Genomic DNA, 22326 nt, shown 5'->3' on the forward strand with positions numbered 1-22326 from the left:
GAGAATTAGAAGGATTAGAGTTGTTTAGAAAATAGAATGAAAGGACATGGTGACTGATTAGATATGAGGGATGTCATGTTCTCGTTCTAAGTAGTCAGGTATATCATACAATTTTCTGGATTGGGCAAAAGTTAAATAATGGTGCTGACTGAGATGAAAAATGTCAGAGGTGGGTGGTTCAGGGAAGATTAATTCAATTTTAGGATATTTTTACTTTGAGATATGCATATGGGAAATCCACATGTCCAGCAGACAGTTGAATATAGGTTTGGGACATCATCAACATTTAGAAGTTAGCTGGCAGTCGGGAAAGACATAAGATTGCCTAGAGAGTGTGTGGATTAAGAAGCACAGAGACCTAGGACAAAGCACGTAGAAACTTTCAAGGGATGAATACAAGAATAAGAGCCTATGAAGGAAAATGAGAAAGTGTAGACAGAAAGTTGCAAACAACCAGGAGAGTATGGAATCACAGAAACCAAAAGGAAAGCTTTTTATAAAGTGAAGGAGCAGGTTTGATGAAGTTTTGGGGTGATGGTGGGATTCATGAGGTCCGGAGCCAACAGCCAAGAAAGAATTCTTGAAGATGTCTTTGGTACAAAAAGGTGATTTTATTAAAGCATGGGGACAGGACCTGTGGGCAGGAAGAGCTGCACTAGGGTCATGACGGTAACTCATTGTATACCCTCAGGTTGGGAGGAGTCTCTAATGTATTTTTGGAAGCAAGGTTTCCAGGACCTTGAGGGGCTAGCCGTTGCTACAGAAATGCCATTTATTACAGTTCAGTAAAACCTCAGTCATGAGACCCTTCAGATGTGTATCAGGGGGCCATAAGCTTGGAGTATGATTGCCAGCATATCTCTTGGGGCAGTTGAGATAGAGGAAGTATACTTACAGGATCCTGGAAGTTGCGATAATATTAAGCTAAGGTTCTCTTTTGCCCCTAGCAAAGTGTCATCATGGAGGCAGTTGAGTTCCTAGAGGGAGGTCACTTTGCCGGTTTCAAGGACTTGTCAATGGGCTGTAGGCAGTAAGGGAATTTAATTTTTCATTTGCCTTAGTTTCCCACATTACCATGGCAAGCACTTAAACCCCTTTCCTTTGTTCTTGGGTAGCCAGGAGTGTCCAAGAAGGAGTATCACACATATTCCACCATGGTGGGGTGGGAGTGGGGTGCCAGCCTGTATTTTGCCCTCAGCTTGCCCCACACTCCCTCATCAAGTTGACATCATTAGATATTGCTAAAACAAGCAAGTTAAAGGCCAAAATTCCCACTGAATTTAGCAACCTAATATCATACATGACCTGGGAGAAAATGACTTTTTAGTCGAATGATGAGATCCAAAATCACTTAGGATTGGGTTGAACTGTATCAATTTAGGAATATCACTTAACCTTGCCAGACTTTATTGTTAGCTGCAAAAGAAGGACATTAGTAATGAAGTTTTGGGGTGATGGGAGGAGTGGTCTGGAGCCGACAGCCAAGAAAGAATTCTTGAGGATGTTTTTAGTGCAAAAAGGTGATTTTATTAAAGCACTAGGACAGGACCCCTGTGCAGAAAGAGGTGCCCTGAGGTTGTGATGGGTAACTAGTTATATACTATGAAGTTGGGGGGGTAAAGTCAAAAGGGAGGCCTCCAGAGGGACTTTGATATGCTAAACAATACCTGAGGCCTTGCTATTGTCAAGCTGAAGGTGTTTTTCCTCTAGTAAGGCATTAACATTAGGACGGTATGGGGTTCCTGTAGAAATGTTGTACTCTGTATTTACCTCAGGTATTTCTCAATGGGCTGCAAGTCATAAAGAAATTTAATTTTACTACCATTTCCTTCCTGCCTTTGTTTCCCAATCACTATGGAGGGGTGATGTTGGGTCTCTAGGAAACTGAGTCTACAGGTTTATGGAGATTAGGCTATTGATTGGATTGCCTTTTTTTCCTTTTTTTTTTTTTTTTTTTTGTAATTTACTAAGATATTTGTAAACTGATAGGAGACCCATGTCCTATATGACTGTGATCTCTATCAGTTAACCAAGTTTCCTTTCCTTTGTTCTTGGGCAGTGCCTGAAGAATATCACACAAATGGGGTGGGGGGGGAGCTGGGGGTGCAGGGGTGGATGCTAGCCACCCTCAGGTGAGCACCCTCACCTGAGGGTGCTTGTTTCACCCTCAGCCTGTCTTATGCTCCCTCATTATTAGTCTGTATGATTTCTCTGTCTCTTCTAACACTAAAAGTCTGTGCTTATAGTTCACATTCTTGATTCATAATAATACAGAAAGGGGGTAGAAATAAACAGACAAGATCATAAGCCACTGGAATCATCTATCATAAAGTACAGCTCTAAGTATCTTTGCAGAAAACACCCTATATGTGTTTTCTTATTGTACCAGTTCCCTTTCATAAGTCCTCAAGATATATACATTCATGTTCATGCATGAGATGATCTATTATGGATGAGATTTTACCCATTATTTTTGACAACAAATAAATTTCCTACTGTGAACTTAACTTTCCTACTTACCAATTGGCTAAAAAACAAGCACAAGCACTTATACTTTGCAACGTTTTCTGTACCTGATGCCCCAAAGACCTTTTTTTTTTTTTTTTAATGTATTCCTTCTTCAACCCCAAATGTCTGTTGTCCTTGCGCTTCTCTTTTTCGTCTGGAAAATCCTTTGCCCTTGTTTTCATGCCTAAATCTGTTGTCATGTTCTGTTTCTCAGTAATCATATTGGTTGACCCATAATTCCTGGGTTTCTTTGAAGTACACTGTGCTAGAAATACTTAGATTATTTCTTTTCTTATTGAAATAGAAATCAAAACAAAAGATTAAAAATAAACCCAACCAAACCACCTGGTGCAATTTACACTTAAAAAGAATATTTGTCTCTAGAGAATAATAGCTGACAACTGTCATTAGCTTGTAAATACCCATTGTGACTTTACTACCGCCAGCAACTATTTTACATATTGTTAAACTTGAGGAACTTTGGCAATTGTTCTTTGGTTGCAAACCGAGAAATCTGACATTTACATTACAATCTAGTGTGTGGGAAGGCAGAAGACCTGGGGATACCTTTCAAAAGCAGTATTAAAATGAAGGTTTGTCAGTTCTGAAATGTGCTATTTCGTGCAGAGTTTTTCAAAGCTTTCATATTTCACTCCTTTGAAAGGCCTCATGATCTTTAGTGTAAAAAGTTAAAGTGACTGAGAAAGACCTTAATTTTCTCTGTTGACTTTATCTCAGTTATTTTAAAACAGTAACCCCTAAGCACTTACCTGTGAAACTGATGTTTAGTGAAATCTTCCATGCTTTTGTGTTTAAGATTCACATCTTTTATTTAAATTTAACTCTGTCTGCTTCTTGAAATCTGTGGCTGAATAGTTTTTCACTATAGGAAAAAGATGATGGAGGGGAGGGAAACAGGTAAACAAGTTAGTCACTGAATTTTATGATGCCATCATCTTTATGGCCTATAGAAGAAGAGATACTCATGTAAATGGCTCTGACTTTAAAGAAAGACTGGATTGCTAAGGATTCTTTTAGAAATGAGAAAGAAAATTTTCAAATATCTTTAGACATTAAAAACTTGAGATAGTACATAATATGTACTAAGTTCATATTACTATTTTTGGCCTCTTCTTCCTTAGGAAATATAGATTACACTTTTGAAGAATTAAAGAAGTAGACATTTCTGTCTTTTAAATTTTTATGTAAAAATTCAAATTATGTATCCACAAAGGATTAACTGCTATGGGAATTGCTGTCCTGCTGTCAACAACTAGAACAATGGACAAAATATGTAAAATAATTGTTTTTAGATATTGAACAATAAGGACAAGACTGATCTCTGAGAGAAGAAAAACAAGTTGGACTGACCCTATATCACCTCAGGTCACAACATGAGGCTTTCTAAATTCTGAATGACAAGAACAGGCTAGAATAACTTCCAATAACAATTACCAGAAACTGTAAAATGACTACTTCTTAGTGCTCATACAGGGCCAGAAATCATTTGACTTCCCTCCAGCCAGAGAAGAGACATCATTGAATATATGAACATTCATTGTAGACTCCCAGAAGAACATACCTTACAAGTAGGGCCAAATTGGCCATATAACAAAAGAATCTCTAGGTCTGTCCTAAGAACCTTTCTAAAAGACTTGAAAGGATCAATATAATATGCAGATAACTATACAACAGAATCCAGCACTCAGTGATGTAAAAGTCAACAATGTCTAACCTCATCAAAAATGACTAGGTAATGAAAAAGCAGGGGGAAAAAACAGAAGAAAAATTCGTCAACAGAAACAGATCTAGAAATGACAGAGATGGTGCAATTAACAGACAAGGATTTTAAAAGTTATTATAAATGTGATCATTATATTCAGGGAGGAAAAGGAAAGCAAGCATAATATGAGGAAGAATAGAAGATATAAAAGTAAACAGATGTAACTCCTAGAGATGAAAAAAATGTGAGATGCAAAGCAATATAGATGAAATTAACAGATTAGCCATTATAGAAGAAAATATCAGTGACACTGAAATGTGTAGCAGTTAAAACTATCCAAAATGAAGGAGGAAAAAAAAAAAAAACCCTGAAATATATGAAGGGATCCTGAGTGCCCTGTGAGACTATATTGCATAGTCTAATATAGGTATAATTATAGGAATCCCAGAAGGAGAAGGGTAAGAGCCAGAAAAAATATTTGAGTAATGGCAAAAAAGTTTCCAAATTTGATTAAAACTATGAGCTCACAGATGTGAGAAATTTAGCAGCTCCCAAGCAGAATACTTACAAAACCATAGAATGGAAAATTATAATCAAACTGTTGAAAACCAACGATAAAGAGAAAATATTAAGAGCAGCCATTGGGCAAAAGACATATTATGTACAGAGGAACAAAGATAATAGTATACATTAACTTATAGTATATGCAAAGCAGAAGACATAAGTTCTTTAGAGTGCTAAAAGGAAAAAGAAATCTGTCTGCCTAGAATTTTTTACAAAGCAAAGTGTTCTTCAAAAATGAAGGCTGGGAGGCCTGCGTGGCTCAGTTGGTTGAGCGTCCGACTTCAGCTCAGGTCATGCTCTCATGGTTCGTGGGTTTAAGCCCCACATCAGGCTCTGTGCAGACAGCTCAGAGCCTGGAGCCTGCTTTAGATTCTGTGTCTGTCTGCCCCTCTCTCTCTCTCTCTCTCTCTCTCTCTCTCTCTCTCTGCCCTTCCCCTGCTTGTGCTCTGTCTCAAAAATAAATAAACATTTCTTTTTAATGAAGGTAAAATAAACTTTTTCAGAGCCCAAATGTCCGTCAATGGATGAATGGATAAAGAAGATGTGGTATATACACATATATACTGTATATGTATACACATATGTATACACATATATATACACATACATACATACACACCACATCTTCTGTATATATATATATATACATACACATATACATACATACATATACACCACATCTTCTTTATCCATTCATCCATTGAGGGACATTTGGGCTCTGAAAAAGTTTATTTTATGTGTATGTATGTGTATACATATATATATACATACACATATACATACATACACACCACATCTTCTGTATGTGTATATATATATATTTCTGTATATGTGTATATATCTATACACATACATACACACACATACACAATGGAATATTACTCAGCAATCAAAAAGATTGTATATATACATATGTATGTATATGTGTATATATATGTGTATGTACATATACATACACATATACATACATGTACCACATCTTCTGTATGTATATATATATATTTCTATATATGTGTGTGTGTGTATATATGTGTGTGTGTGTGTATATATATATGTGTATATATACACACACACACATACACACATACACAATGGAGTATTACTCGGCAATCAAAAAATATGAAATCTTGCCGTTTGCAACTATGTGGATGGAACTGGAGGGTATTATGCTAAGTGGAATTAGTCAGAGGAAGAGAAAAATCATATGACTTCACTCATATGAGGACTTTAAGGTATAAAACAGATGAACATAAGGGAAGGGAAACAAAAATAATATAAAAACAGGGAGGGGGACAAAACATAAGAGATGCATAAGTATGGAGAACAAACAGAGAGTTACCGGAGGGGGTGTGGGAGGGGGGATGGGCTAAAAGGGTAAGGGGCACTAAGGAATCTACTCCTGAAATCATTGTTGCACTATATGCTAACTAATTTGGATGTAAATTTAAAAAAAATAAAAATAAAAAAGAATAATAATAAATCTACTGTGGATAATTGTCATAGTATAAATAAGACAATTTTATCAAAAATAATTGTATTTTCTTTTTTTTTATTTAAAATTTTTTTTAACGTTTTTATTTATTTTTGAGACAGAGAGAGACAGAGCATGAACAGGGGAGGGTCAGAGAAGGGAGACACAGAATCTGAAACAGGCTCCAGGCTCTGAGCTGTCAGCACAGAGCCCGACGCGGGGCTCGAACTCACGGACCGCGAGATCGTGACCTGAGCCGAAGTCGGCCGCTTAACCGACTAAGCCACCCAGGCGTCCCAATGATTGTATTTTCTAAAACAAAGTAGTGAGAAGGGCAGATTGTTTTCTATTTTTGCAAATCTTTTTTATGTTTGTTTTAATAGAAGTCAGGTAGATTCTTGTATCTGATTCTGCATTCAATAGGTTATTTTGTTAGACGCATGTGTAGAAAATCTTATCAATTATTGACATGTAGTTGGAAAAGTTAGTAATGACCTTTTCAAGTAATTGTAGATATTTTTCTTTGATTTTAACCAAAATTTTACTAGTGATAGCTCCCTAAGGTTGATTGCTGTATGGAATCTGAAATCATACCAATAAACTTTGGTACTCTTTTACATTATAAAAAAAATTTTTTTAAATAAGCTTTTTCAGACTTATCAAAGTTGGGAGAATATATTGTCAACACATCTGCCCAATAAGAAATGTTTAAGGAAGCTTTTCAGGCAAAAGGAAAATGATGCTAAATAGAAATTTAGATCTATACAAAATGAGGAACACCAGAGGGTAACTATCAGTGTAAATATGAAAAGTATTTCCTCATTTTAAGATTTATTTGGGGGGGGGGGGATAGATACAAACAAAGAGGGAGGGAGGCAAAGCACAAGAGACTCTTAAATACAGAGAACAAACTAAGGGTGGATGGGCATGTGGGGGAGAGGGAAAATGGGTGATGGGCATTGAGGAGGGCACTTGGGGTGAGCACTGGGTGTTATATGTAAGCCAATCTGACAATACATTATATTCATAAAAAATAAAAAGATTTCTTTAAAATGTAGCTAGTTGTTGAAGTAAAAATGATGTATGGTTTATAGCATGTGGTAATAAAATATATGAGGACAATAGCACAAAGCAAAGGGAGTGGAAGTGTATTGGTCTTGAGATACTCTACACTATACCTAAAGTGATGTATTATGTAAAGGTCAACTGTAATAGGTTAAAGATGTATATTGTAAACCCATTAGCAAGGTTCAGGAAGCCTAATAGTCCAAATCCAGGCTACTGCATATTTTTATAAATAAAGTTTATTGGAACACAGCCATGCTCATTTGTTTATCTACTGCCAGTGGCTGCTTCTGCCCCACAGTGCAGTCTGTAGTTGCAACAGAGATCTTTATGGTCCATAAAGTCTAAAATATTTAATATCTAGCCTTTTACAGAAAAAGTTTGTCAACACCTACCGTAGGGAAACCCCTAGAAACATAAAAAGACATAGTCAATTAGCCAATAGTACAGATTAAATGTAATCATAAAAATAGTTAACCTAGGGCACCTCAGTGGCTCAGTGGATTAAGCATCCGACTTTGGCTCAGGTCATGATCTCATGGTTCGTGAGTGTGAGCCCTGTGTCAGACTCTCTGCTGTCAGCACAAAGCCTGCTTCAGATCATCTGTCCCCCTCTCCCTTCACCTACCCCATTCACACACTCTCTCTCTCCCTCTCTCTTTCTCTCTCTCACGAAAATAAATAAACATTAAAAAATTAGTTTATCTACGGGCACCTGTGTAGCTCTATCAATTGAGCATCCAACTCAATTTTGGCTCAAGTCATGATCCCAGCATTCTAGGATCGAGTCCTGAGTCCGTCTCCATGCTGAGCCAGGAGCCTGCTTGGGATTCTCTCTTTCTCTCCCCCTCTGCGCCTCTCCCCTGCTAGTGCTCTCTCTCTTTAAAATAAAAAATATATGTAAATATTTTTTACAAAAGGGTGCCTTATTAAAAAAATAGTTAATCTAAAAGAGAGCAAGAATAAAGAAAAAATAGAAGAAAGAACAGTTTGGGTCAATAAAGTAAGTAGCAAGACTAATACACAAGTATTTTTATATACATTTATAATTTATTAAATGTAAATAATATACACGCTTTAATTAAAAGGCTGAGATTGTCAGATTAGACAAAACAGCAAGACCCAACTATATGCTGTCTGTAGAAAACCCACTTTAAATGTAAAGACACAGATAGGTTATAAGGATGAGAAAAGGTATAGAACAAAGACATATATCTCCACAAAGACTTAAAAGTGGCTACTTTACTCATAGTGGCCAAAGACTGGAAAGCAGTCCAAATGTCAATCAGCAGGAAAATGCATAAATTATGGTGTATCCATACAGTGAAATATTAGCAATAAAAATAAACTACCAATGCATGCAACAATGTGGGTTAATCTCAAAATCACTATACTGAGAGAAGTCAGATACAAAAGAGTCTGTACTATATGATTCCAGTAATATAAAACTCCAGAAAAACTAAATATAATCTGTAGTGACAAAAATTGAATCAGTGGTTGCCTAAGGATTTACTGGGATGGGGAATAGGAGAATTTGGGGAAGTAATGAAAATGCTCTTTATCTTGATTATTGTGCCAAAGCTCCTCAAATGTCCATTTAAAATAAAAGTATATTTTGGTATTTACAAACTCTGTTTCAGTCAGGGTTACTTTTAAAATTTAAGTACTGAAAGAATGTAGTGTGATGCTATTGTATATACTGCAAGCCTTGTAAGTGGCTAGAATAGGCAAGGAAATAAGATGTAAATAATGACAACATTGCCAAGTGTGATGCGTTTGGCATCTCCAGAATATTAACCTAAAAACATTTCCTCTCAACTCTTCAATATTGAGGGGTATGAATGCTTAGCAACATTATAGAATGTATCTTTGGATTCTTTAAAAAAAGCTAATAAACATCATCAAGCAGTGTGCTAAGTGTTTTAAATGGTTTATTTTATTTATTCCTCACAACAATTCCATCAGTTAGGAATTAAATCCATGTTATACGTCAAGAAAGCAAGGCTCAGAGAAGTTATATAACATGCCCAAAGTTATAAAGCCAGGATTCCATCCCAGATTTGCCTCCAAAGCCTGTTTTTCTTCACAGGCTAGTGCTAACTTATCTTTAAATGCTTGGTTGCTTATGTAAAAAACTCTATTTCAAAATTTATTTATTTATAAATTTCATTTGAAAATTATTTCAAAAGAGTTAGTCTGACATTTGTTTTAGTGACTACGACTCAGTAAATCAAGACTATTGATGAAAAAGATAAGGAAATGGGAATTCTTTTAGTTTTATAGCTTATGATAATGTTTCCTTTAATAACTTTTTGTTAGAAAATCCCAAATAGTTACGTTGCGGCTTCTAACTAGTCTCAGGACAATGTTTAAGAGAACATAAAAAGAATTGTTTTGTTTCTATCATAATAGGTTCATATTATGTAAGAGACTACTTACTTATCAAACACCTTGGATATAATAATTATACTATAAATATGAAGTGACTTTCCTTGAGTAAGAGTCTCACTTATTAGTGTATTTTCACATATTATTCTCCAGGGGTTCTTGAAAGCTGTGGCTCCTCAGAGCCACCTCCTAAAGGTTATGGAGTCTGGCCCAGCAATCTCTGGCTACTTAGTAAAATCTTCCTCAGTAGAACTAGAGTTTATATTTACCAGTACCAAAATCTTTACCTCAAATTCCTGGGAAAGCCTCTCCCTGACCTACTTAGAAGATAATCCTTTGCATGCTTTCTTTTCTCTGAACAGTGAATTGTGTGATCTATGTGATTGATCTTCCATAAACCAGTTCCCAGAATAACCTCCAACTAAAGCTAAAGGGCATATTCTTAAACCTTTGAAAACATTTTAAACCATGTTAATAATAATAGACCCTATGTAAGACTAGTAATATTGTAGCTTTAACTTATAATGAAATCTAATTATCGTATGATTATGGATCTTTTTCATTCAGATGTGACAGTGGTGTATCAAAATGGGTTACCTGTGATATCTGTGAGGCTACCATCCCGGCGTGAACGTTGCCAGTTCACACTCAAACCTATTTCAGACTCAGTCGGTGTGTTTTTACGACAACTTCAAGAAGAGGATCGGGGAATTGACAGAGTTGCAATCTACTCACCAGGTATAGTCACATTCATTATTAATTCTCACCCACCTGTCATTTCACCCCAGAACGCTTCTATACTCTACACACACACACACACACACACACACACACACGTGTGTATGCACACACATACGCACACACATATACCACTGCAAAAGAATCCCATACTCTTAACTTTAGGACACATTTTTTTGCTTAGCAAATGTCAGGAGAGACTGTGATTTCTGTCTCAGTTCTCAGAATATAATTGTTCAGTTTTAGGAACTGAATATACACAAAAAGTCTCATTCAGAAGCACCTCACATACAATGCCATGGGCAAAGAGGAGCAGTCAGTCACATTCTATGTTATTGAAACCTTTTATCATTACCTTAGGCATAAAATAAATTTTTCTAGTGGTTGAGCCCTCATCTCTGGAGATATGAAATAATAGGACTTCTTTTTAGATCTTGTTCCGTATTTCACATAGTTTGTAAAATAAAGACATATGTGATTGGAAAAGAATGTAAAATAAGGCACTAAAAAATTCCCATTTGACATGCATCTGTCCTATTTATTTAAGTGCCTTACATTTTTTCCCATTCTTTGAAAAATTTTAAACCTACAGAAAGCTTAAAAGACTATATTGGAAGTACCCATTTACCCTTGGATTTACCAGTTGTCAACAACTTGCCACATTTCTATGCTGTAAGTAGTTTAAATATACTTAATTTTCATCTTATCTAGTAATATAACTAGTAGACCAGTATGGTGTACTTTGCTAACATCTGTCCCTACCAAATTATTGGTGACGAATCAGTAATTATACTGAGAAGTACCATACATTAGAAAGCATTGTTTTTGTTTTTTTTTTTTACTCCACCAACTTCCATCATGGATAGATATATGACATCCATGCTGCTCTCCCATGACCCGAGATTTCCAACTGACACCGATAGATCTATGTAATTATTTTACTTGTTGATAAAGTTTTGGCAGAAAAGTGTATTATTAAATCTTCATAGACTTGAGATCATGAAAGCAAAAAGCCTCAGATAATATAAGCTTTGTTTAGCATAGAATTTGGGGATGAGGCAAAAATGAACTAGAATTTAAAAGAGAAGATATAATTTTTAAAATTGATTTTGAGGATTGCTTTTTTCTGATCATTCTCAAACAATTAGGGATATACGACGAGTTTAAATTTTCACATTTAAATTTTTTTTACAGATGGCGTTCGAGTTGCTGCCTCAACAGGAATAGACCTCCTACTCCTTGATGACTTTAAGCTGGTCATTAATGACTTAACATATCATGTACGACCGCCAAAGAGAGGTAAAAAGTAACCTTGATAAGATCAGAGAAATGTGGGAGGGCTTTTGGAAAGAACTTTATTCTTCCCTGGATGACCTTGAGAAGCAGACAATATTCAAAGAACACTGAAAAGTCTTACATCCAGGTAGACTCTGTTTCAGTTGAAGAGCTCATTGAGTGTCTCATGCTTGAATACCTGGCTAGTACAATGATGAAAACTTAGATTCTACCTAGACACCAGAATGCTTTATTATTGGATATAAATGCTTCACATAAATGAATGTTCCACATAAATGAATGTTCTGTGTAACTTAAGCTCCTTCCCTCCAAACAGGCTAAAAATCATATGATCTTAATAACATCACAGGGAAATCTTTTTAAAAATAAATTATGGACTTCCCTGTCCTCTTAACATTTATAACAGGAATGAATTAATCTTTTTTTTTTTTGGCTCAAGGTAAGCAGTGCGAAAGTCAATTATATTGTATCATAATAGTCCTTAGGAACTTCTGACACGTATATGCTTTCATATAAAAAGTGTGATATACAGGGATGCCTGGGTGGCTTAGTCAGTTAAGCGTCTGACTTCAACTCAGGTCATGATCTCACGGTTGGTGGGTTTGAGCCCCACGTTGGGCTGTTTTGACAGCTCAGAGTCTGGAGCCTGCTTCGGATTCTGTATCTCCCTCTCTCTCTGTTCCTACCCGCCTCATGCTCTGCCTCTCTCTGTTTCTCAAAAATGAATAAACGTTAAAAAAAATTTAAATAAATAATCAAAAGTATGATACTTGCCTCAGGTGCAGATTTTAAGAGGGTGCCCCCGAAAAAACCCTCAGTAATCAAGATAAATAATACTTTAATGAACTATTTTAAAAAACCAAAGTTAATGCCAAAATCCCATGATGAACAAAATATCAAAAATTTAAATAAAGCAGTCAGTATTACTGATTTTTCTTTTTATCCCAGGCTCCCAATATGGCTTCTGCACAGTACTGATGCTAAATAGGCCTCTAAAATAGCATTTGATATGTGTCTTTTTCTGTCACTTTTCTGTCTCTGCCCTTGATCTCTATTATCACTTACTGATGTTGTTAATGCCCCTTCCATTACCGCCACCCTCTCCACCAGCCTTCTAGGGCATCCCTTCTTTGTAATTCTGCTTTTGAGAATTGTGTCTAATGTAGAAAATATTCTCAGTGAAAGCCTAAACATTGAATGCCTCCAAAATCTGGTCCACATCTACTTTAAAAGTTTTCCTCCAGGGGCGCCTGGGTGGCTCAGTTGGTTAAGCGTCTGACTTCGGCTTAGGTTATGATCTCATGGCTTGTGACTTTGAGACCCGCATCGGGCTCTGTGCTGACAACTCAGAGCCTGGAGCCTCTTCAGATTCTGTGTCTTTCTCTCTCTTTCTCTCTCTTTCTCTCTCTTTCTCTCTCTTTCTCTCTCTCTCTCTCTCTCTCTCTCTCTACCCCTGCCCCACTCACACTCTGTCTCTCTCTCTCAAAAATAAACATTAAAAAAAATTTTTTTAAGTTTTCCTCTATCTCTCTTAACATGTTACCTACTTTTCCTCCACCCTCTAATCCTTTGCTGTTTCCTGAACTGTGCCTTGTTTTTCGCCATCTCAGTGTTTACTTTCTCTACGGTGCCTTTTTTCTTTCTTCCTAACCTCCTATTTCCCCATGTCAAAATCATCAAGGTCAGCTCTTCCATGAAGGCTTTAATAATCCTATTCTTACTGTTCTTTATTTCTCTAAATCCCAGCCAACCAGAAGTGACTAATCTGTTGTCTGAACTCTTCTTTATTAATGCTCAGACAAAAGGACTGTGATTTTGTATCCTCCATTGACTCAGATAGTCATACTATGTTGAGTGAAATAAGTGAATCAAGTTGGTAGCATTTTGTTTGTTCAGAAGCCAGATTATTTTCTGTGTGCAAGCTAGTTGAAATGGAACTAGTTTAGAAAAAGTACAGTAAATACAGCAAGAGTGGGAACAGTTTCCTTTAAATAGTAAGACATTACTAAGCCAGTTATTACATTGGAATAATTGAACACATAGACTAGGGATTGTTAGCTATATACTAGCCAAGCTAATATGTTTTTCTTCTTTATTCCTTGATTTTTGGACTAGAAGTTCCCCTTAAGATAACAGAGGTACAGGCTTATTTTACTCAGTTTTTGTTGTTCTTTAAATTTGCTCTTTCTTTTCCAGCCTTATTAGCATAAAATTGACATACAGCATTGTAAGTTTAAGGAGTACAGTGTAATGAACTGATACACTTTAATGTTACAAAATGATTACCACAATAGGATTAGTTAACACCTCCATCACCTCACATAATTACGTGTGTGTGTGTGTGTGTGTGCGCACGTGTGGTAATAACACTTAAGGTCTGCTTTCTCAGCAAATTTCAAGTATACAATATAATATCGTTAACTATAGTCACCATGCTATACAACAGATCCCCAAAATTTACTCATCTTACAATTGGAATTTTGGTACCCTTTGACTGATGTAGAATACTGTATGATCCAGCAATCCCACTTTTGGGTATATAACCAAAGGAAATGAAATCAGGATCTTAAAGAGGTATCTGCACTCCCATGTTCACTGCAGCATTATTCACGTTAGTGAAGATGTGGAAACAACCTGATTGTCCACAGATGAATGATTAAAAAGATGTGGTTTATACATATAATGGAATATTATTTAGCTCTGAAAAAGAAGGAAACAACTTGGATAGGTCTTGAGAGCATTATACTGAGGAGAATTTGGTGTATGTGAGAGCTCATTCTATTTAGATTTTCTATTTTGTATTAGTAAAAATTTTAAAGTTGACTAATATATCCTATGTAAATTATAATAAGCAGAAAAATAAGCTTCCATATATTATGTTGTCAAAAACTAGAGACTTTTAATCAATGACTAATTGTAACCATCTTGTCTAATGCTGTTTTTAAAGCAGAAATGAGGGGAGCCTGAGTGGCTTAGTTGGTTAAGCATCTGACTCTTGATCCCAGCTCAGGTCATGATCTCACATTCATGAGATCAAGCCCCATATCAGGCTCTGCACTGGCAGCACAGAGCCTCCTTGGGATTCTCTCTCTTCCCTTCTCTCTATGTCCCTCCCCTGCTCACATCCATTCTCTCTCTCTCTCTCTCTCTCTCTCTCTCAAAATAAATAAACTTAAAAAAAATAAAGCGGAAATGAATGTTTACAGTGTTTTAGATCAGGCTATTCCCAAGTTGAATAAGGGAAAGTAAAGGTAGAAACTGAAAGGGGAAGAAATTATAGTTGATTCTCTGGGAATCAATTCAGCAGTCTGCCCAGCTTCCTTAGATGTCAGTTAGAAAATGAAGTTTGCAAGGGTCAAAAGTCTATGATTCATGGAATAATTGTAAATTGAAGTGAAATTCCGTAAGCTCAATAGCGGCACTGGTGTAGAATTTTAAAAGATCTTTTCAACATTTAAAATATTTTCATACATCAAAGCTCTCTCACCACTGTTCTTAGCCAATGAGAGATTTTGCCATTAGATACCATTTCACACAGAAGCTTGAATAATACTGTTTTAAGTCCATAAACTCTTTCCTCAAACTTTTGAAACATAGTAAAAATCAAAAACACAATAAGCAAGTGTTGGCAGGTTGTAGAGAAAAAGGAGCCCTCTTGCACTGTTGGTGGAAATGCAAACTGGAGCAGCCACTATGGAAAACAGTATAGAAGTTCCTCAGAATGTTTAAAATAGAAGTACTCTATGATCCAGTAATTGAGCTACTGGGTGTTTACCCAAAAAATACAAAAGCACTAATTCAAAGGGATATATGCACCCATATGTTTATAGCAGCATTTTATACAATGGACAAACTATGGAAGCAGCCCAAGTGTCCATCGATAGATGAATGGATAAAAAAGATGTATATATGTATGTATGTATATGTGTGTGTATATATATACATGCACGCATGCACTAGAATATTATTCAGCCATAAAAAAAGAATGAAATCTTGCCGTTTGCAATGACGCAGATGGAGCTAGAGAGTATTGCTAAGTGAAATAAGTCAGAGAAAGACACATACCATATGATATCACTTGTATGTGGAATTTAAGAAATAAAACAAAAAAGAGAGACAAACCAGGAAAAAGACTCTTAACTATGGAGAACAAATTGATGGTTACCAGAGGGAGAGGTAGAGGGAAGGGTTAAATAGATGTTGGAGATTAAGGAGGACACTTGTGATGAGGACCGAGTGATGTATGGAATTGTCGAATCACTATATTGTACACCTGAAACAAATATAATACTATATGTTAACTATATTAGAGTTAAAATTTTTAAAAAGATCTTAAGAAAACATCGTAAAGAAAGTCATTTGTTTCTTTTGATGATATATAAAATAGGTTTTAATTTTGTTTCTGCCGTATAATCTTCTCTCCCTGTCTGAAGAAGATATTGCTGGCATCTAAGTCATCACTAGTTTTCAGCTACATCAAGTAGGAGAGCAGTTTGAATTTCTGTATTCGAGAAGGTTGGCAGTCATCCCCATGAGACAATCCTCTTCCCCATGTTGGAACCCTTTTTATTAAAAAGGCTAAACAGAAAAGAAATTGCAAGTACTAGGGCTTAGGTGTCAGACGATGAGGAGCACTAGGATTTTATAAACACAGGGAGCAGATGGAACAGATCTAATAACAGTTGAAAGAAGGAATGAAGGAAAACTTTTCCAGGACAGGTTTTTAAGTGTTAAAACAATTTTTTCTACTCACCCCTCACCCCTGTAACTTTCACATTCCTCTCCTATTTTTCTTTTCCCTGTTGACGGATAGCACTTTAGAACTAAAAATGCTGTATGAATGCTGTGTATCAGTAAACCTGAACTTCACACACTTCCATCAGGCAGTGAGGATAGGGGGCTTATTGATAGAGGATCTAATAAAGGCCCACTTAATGTGTATGTGGGGTCGACAGTCTGTAAGTATTACGGATACTTAAGTGTTGAACCTAACCCCAAATGAGAAAGGGAAGAGGCAGAAAAAAGCTGAGACGGAACCAAGGGGGCAGGTCATGGCAGTAAGGCTCACTGCAGGCTCCATTGCATTCTCTTGGTTAGCATAGCTGTGTATGGCTGGATCGCCCTCTGTCCGCTGCAGGATGAGAAAAAGGATCTGTTTTAGCAATTAAATGATTTTAAAACCTAATCTAAATCTGGAATGGAGGGAGGAATATGGAAAGGGAGCACAAAAGGCCTTTTATCTCAGTCCATGTTGAAGTAGTAATTAACTACCTTCCACTTAATACTGGGAAGGAAGAGAATATAATCTAAATCACTGGTTGTTGAACGTTGTGCTAAGGAGAATCATTTTGATCGGCACCACTAAGCCCTTTTCCCCATTTATCCTTCCAAAGGATATTGGAAACCTTGCTTCTCTCTTAATGATGTAAATCATTTGAGGGAAATGGTTGAGCAGGCAAACCAAATACAAACAATAACAAATACCTGACCAGAGACTAAAATAGCCAAAGTCCTTCTTAAACCATTCTAGTAGCTAAAAAGACTTTTAATCCTCAGTAATTTGCACATCTCCTTGCCTTTCTGTACCTTAATTTCCTGGCACTGATGACATGTGCAGAAACATTAATAAACACCTCATTGCATTTTTAGTGAAGGATACACACATCATCCAAAAGTGGTATTGTTTAGCCATTAGCAGATTTATCTGCTCTCTTCTTATAATTTCATCTCCAAATATGTGGGCAAAGTTTTCAGGGTCAAAGGTTTGGGATTGATGTTTTCCTCCACCATGATAATACCTTGGAACCATATTCTTTCCGACAAGAAAATCTAACAAAGCCAAATCTCTTGAGTTTATTGGGGCTTTAGTGATGCCTGATCTGAGTTGGTACGCACACACACACACACACACACACACACAGGAATATTAGCCATAAAAAATGAAATCTTGCCATTTTTAACCACATGTATGGAGCTAGAGAATATTATGTTAAGTGAAATAAGTCAGAGAAAGACAAATATTATATCACTCGTATATGGAAATTAAGAAACAAAACGAATGAGCAAAGGAGGAAAAAAAGTGAGAAAAGAGAGAGAGGCAAACCATGAAACAGACTGACGGTTAGAAAACAAACTGATGGTTACCAGAAGGGAGGGGGTGTGGGGGGATGGGTTAAACAGGTGATGGAGATTAAGGAGTGCACTTGTGATGAGCAGGGAGTAATGTATGGAATTGTTGAGTCACTATATTGTACTCTTGAAACTAATACTGTATGTTAACTAACTGGAATTTAAATAAAAACTTCAAAGGAAAAAAAGTAAGAGTGAAAATGGGAGCTGATTTCCAATTTTATGGATTTTCAGGTTATGATTGTCTCTATATGTTTGATCGTTAACATGTCCATGCTCCATTAGGAAAAGGAAGAGAAGAGATTCTGTTTAGTTTTGCTTACTTGCTTCCTTTCCTTTTTTCTTCCTCCCCTCCCTTTTTCCCTTCCTCCCTCCCTCCCTCCCTTCCTTCCTTGGACTTCTAAGCAAATACATTACTGTTGTAGATTCGGGGTCTGGAGTTCTCTCTTGTCCAGGAAGAGAGCGGATGCAGAATTAAAATGTGAAAGAGGCTAATGTCCAGGAAGAGACGAGAGAGCCCCGAATAAAGGTCCTTGCTCCATTTTTATTAGGATCAGAAAGCTTACAAGCATGATGGATATGCACAAAGAGACAATGAAACTGTGAACATTAACTCCTGTGTGTGAGAGAAAGAGGGTTTTGAAGATATGCAGTGTTAGGGGTTTGGGTCAATACAAAACAAAATCCCAGCACCAGGCAGATGGTTGTTTAGACAGGCATAAGGTGCAGCCTGTCTATCTTAGCTTGCCTAGGGCATAAGACAGGTAGAGCTTACTACCTCGGGGTCAACAAGGCACCTTTCTTTTGTTAATTAGCTCCATTATCTCCGCTCTGGGCAAAAACTTCACCCTGCTGCTGTCTGTAGCCTATTTACCTCTTTACCCATTCTGGTCCTTCCCTCCTGTGAAAGCAGCTTTCTGCTATCCTACTAAGTTGCCGGAGGGGGATGGGGGTGGGGCTCCCACCCTGATTACCTAGCTTTGATTACCTGATTACCTGATTTTGGATGCTTTCATCCTAAGCCTTGTTAACCCATCATTGCAAGCTCAGGGAATTCCTAAACTTATTCCCCACATAATACTTAAAGTATTGAAAGTTAAAATGGGAAAAGAAAGAGCGTCAAATAGGAAAGCCAATGGACTACCCTTCAGATCTTTGTCCACTCCCTACTAGTTCTGCAATTTCATATATATTATTATTAGACCTCATTAAGGAGAACAGCCACCTCACATTTTATTTTTTTTCCCTCTGTAGTGACTAGATCAGTAACTTACACAAAAACATTTGTTAATCTTATCTTTGGAGTTCAGGTTCCTCATTTATAAATTTTGGGCACGAAGTTTACTCCTGTTATTGTGAGAATAATATGAGATATATGTGAAAAGATTTCAACAACCATAGATAATTGATCACTACTTAAGGAATTGTCTTTTGAAAGGGGACCACACTTTCAGGAGAAATATTATTATATGGTGGAAACATTATAACTCAGTTCCAGTTATGGAGTCAGGAGACATCCTACCACTTCACTGTGATATTCCAAACAAGTTACTGCCTTCTAGAGTACAGCTTCCTCTTCTGGTAACTTTGGAAAGTATAAAGCCACATGCAAACATGAGCTACAACTTCAATGCAAAGAAAACCTTGTTGACATAGATGACTTCTAGAAGTCAAAGTGCTCTTGCTTTTGTCTGTTCCCATTAATTCAGCTCGCATTTACCGAGGTTTCAAGAAACTGTGCTAGGTACTATATCCCATTTTACTGTATCAGCTCTTCTGTAATCCAACTTGCTGTCCTTATTTGAATTTTTCATTGATTGAATTTTTTGATAACTGTACTCACGGACATCCTTGAAAAAAGTTTAAATACACAGCTAATTTTGACTGTGGTTTATTTTGAATTAGAAGAGGGCTGACCTTATGGCTATACCTAACAAAATGTCACATTTAAGACTAATAAGATTTATTTAATATTTTAATTTTTGTTTTAAGTTTATTTATTTATTTTGAGAGAGAGTGCACGGACAAGCAGGAGAGAGACAGAGAGAGAGGGAGAGAGAGAATCCCAAGCAGGCTCTGCACTGTCAATGCAGAGCCCAACATGGGGCTCGATCTCACAAACCAGGAGATCATGACCTGAGCTGAAATCAAGAGTTGGGTACTTAACTGACTGAGCCACCCAGGCTCCCCAAGGCTAATGATTTTAAAACAAAAGTTTTATTCCTTGTGTCTTTTTTTTATTCTTTGACAGCTGAGATAGCTTATTTTTTATTATATTCTCAAAACATAATTTTTAGATTTCTAGAAACACATGCTATTCATAGAAGAGGATATTGAATCAAAGAATTCAGTCTTTTACACTTTCAATCATTCTCTTAACCTTCATGCCCTCTAAAACATGATATTGAAGTCCAAACTGCTATTCTGTGTCTTTTCCCAACAGGAATAAATAAAAGTTGGTATGCGGGGAAGGTATATGGAGGCTAATCTTTTTAGGATAATTGTATTTTTATTTATACATTTGTATTTGCAAATTTGAAATACTGTGTATTTTTTCCTCAGGTGTTAAACAGGAAGAAAATCACCAATTGAAATGGCAAGACCACAGATAAATTCTAGATAAGCATTTTAATGAGCATTATAGTGAGATTGATTCTGAACCTCTCTACTAGTTTTTAATATACTGCCTTAAATTTTTTATGTAATGAAGATTATGATTATTTATAGCCTTATTTGTAGCATTTTGACTTCCAAGAATATAATGGTAGATGTTGGCTTCAAAATTTTCAAGTTGCCCAAATATGAACTTACTTTCTAGGATTGGTAGTTACCTCTGTTTTAAAAAGGGGGCTCCGTTGGACGTCCGACTTCAGTTCAGGTCATGACCTCTCAGTACGTGGGCTCAAGCCCCGCATCGGGCTCTCTGCTGACAGCTTGGGGCCTGGAGCCTGCTCTGGATTCTGTGTCTCCCTCTCTATCTGTTCCTCCCCTGCTCACACTCTGTTTCTCTCAAAAATAAATAAACATTGAAAAAAAAATTTTTTTTTAAGGAACTATCACTTCCCTTCAATTGAACACTGAAAGAAACCGATGGTGGGATCCCTGTGGTGGATGACTCTGTCTTGTTCTTATCATTGTCTGATAGCCCTAGGAATAGCAACTCTCCAGCTAAGGCATACGTTTAAAACAATGTAACCCCTCTTTTTCAGACCTCTTAAGCCACGAAAATGCAGCAACACTGAACGATGTAAAGACACTCGTCCAGCAGCTATACACCACACTGTGCATCGAGCAGCACCAGTTAAACAAGGAAAGGGAGCTTATTGAAAGATTAGAGGATCTCAAACAGCAACTGGCTCCCCTGGAAAAGGTGCCAATTCAAATCTCAGACCCTCCTCTTCACCACTAATTTTTCAAGAGTATATATGTCTGCTTTTTTTCCATCTGTCTCTTTTGGTAATTGAGCTATGTCATTCAAACTAGTCCTTTAGTTTTGGGGACTGAACCATAAAAAAATTCCAGTCAAGCTAAGAAAAGACTTAACAAGGAATTAGAGGACTTAGAACTTTGAAGTCTAAATTTCTGCCCTTAACCAGATTTACCGCCTTTGCAACAAAAGATGAAATAATTGCTGATTGGAAAAAGTCCCGAGTGTAATGGATAATGGTTTTAGCCAAGTTAAGAATTAATATTATGTGGATTATTATGCAGCTGTTAAAAATGATTATATAGATCTAATATGCAATAGAAGAATATTCATAATTTTATGAAAAGTATATTATAAAATACTGTGCATATTAGTACATACTGTGATCAATTTTTAAATGTGTTGTGCATATAGCTGTGCACATTTATGTGTATGTATAAGTATACACACAGAAAAAAGTCAGAAGGAACATAATCCAAAATGCTAATGGAATAGTAGGATTATGATTGATTTACTTCTTTACATTTTTCCAGATGTTTATAGTAAACCTATGTCGTTCTTATTTTTAATGATGATGCAAATACTTTGAGATTAAGAAAGGGAACAAAATACTCAATATTGTGCATTTTCTGATTTCTTTAAAAATAACCAGTATCTCAAGGTCATCCTCAGTAAATTTAAGACCATTAGGAATGTGATCAATTAAACTTGAACTGTTGTGAAGGAGGATGAGTTTTAAATTTGGTCTTTTCAAAATGTAAAGTATTTTTTAATGTATCGGCGTAACAAAATAAATTATCATCCTTGTTGAATATTTACTATGTGCTGGAAATTGTGCCAAGTATTTTACCTGTATTCTGTTATTTAGTCCTCAGAAGAACTCTATAATGACACTGACAATGATTTGCATATTAGGGCCTGAGTTCATTTGCTCTGAATCCAGAGTTCATGCTCTGACTCACTGTGCTATTCTGTGCCCTGACAGGCCCCTTGCATAAGGAACGAGAATAGATTAAA

General features: G+C 36.4%; 1 protein-coding gene across 7 annotated transcripts in view; it reads left to right on the forward strand.

Annotated features, from left to right (window-relative positions):
* The window catches only part of MCU (mitochondrial calcium uniporter), a 203099-nt gene that overhangs the window by 171012 nt on the left and 9761 nt on the right, over positions 1-22326 (forward strand). For all 7 annotated transcript variants that reach the window (XM_049646212.1, XM_049646210.1, XM_049646215.1 and 4 more), the window contains 3 exons: positions 10287-10457; positions 11652-11756; positions 21092-21252. In XM_049646212.1, the coding sequence (XP_049502169.1) occupies positions 10287-10457; positions 11652-11756; positions 21092-21252 (437 nt within the window). The remainder of the gene's footprint in view (positions 1-10286; positions 10458-11651; positions 11757-21091; positions 21253-22326) is intronic.

Source organism: Panthera uncia, chromosome D2, assembly GCF_023721935.1.
Source record: "Panthera uncia isolate 11264 chromosome D2, Puncia_PCG_1.0, whole genome shotgun sequence".
Taxonomy (NCBI): Eukaryota; Metazoa; Chordata; class Mammalia; order Carnivora; family Felidae; genus Panthera; species Panthera uncia.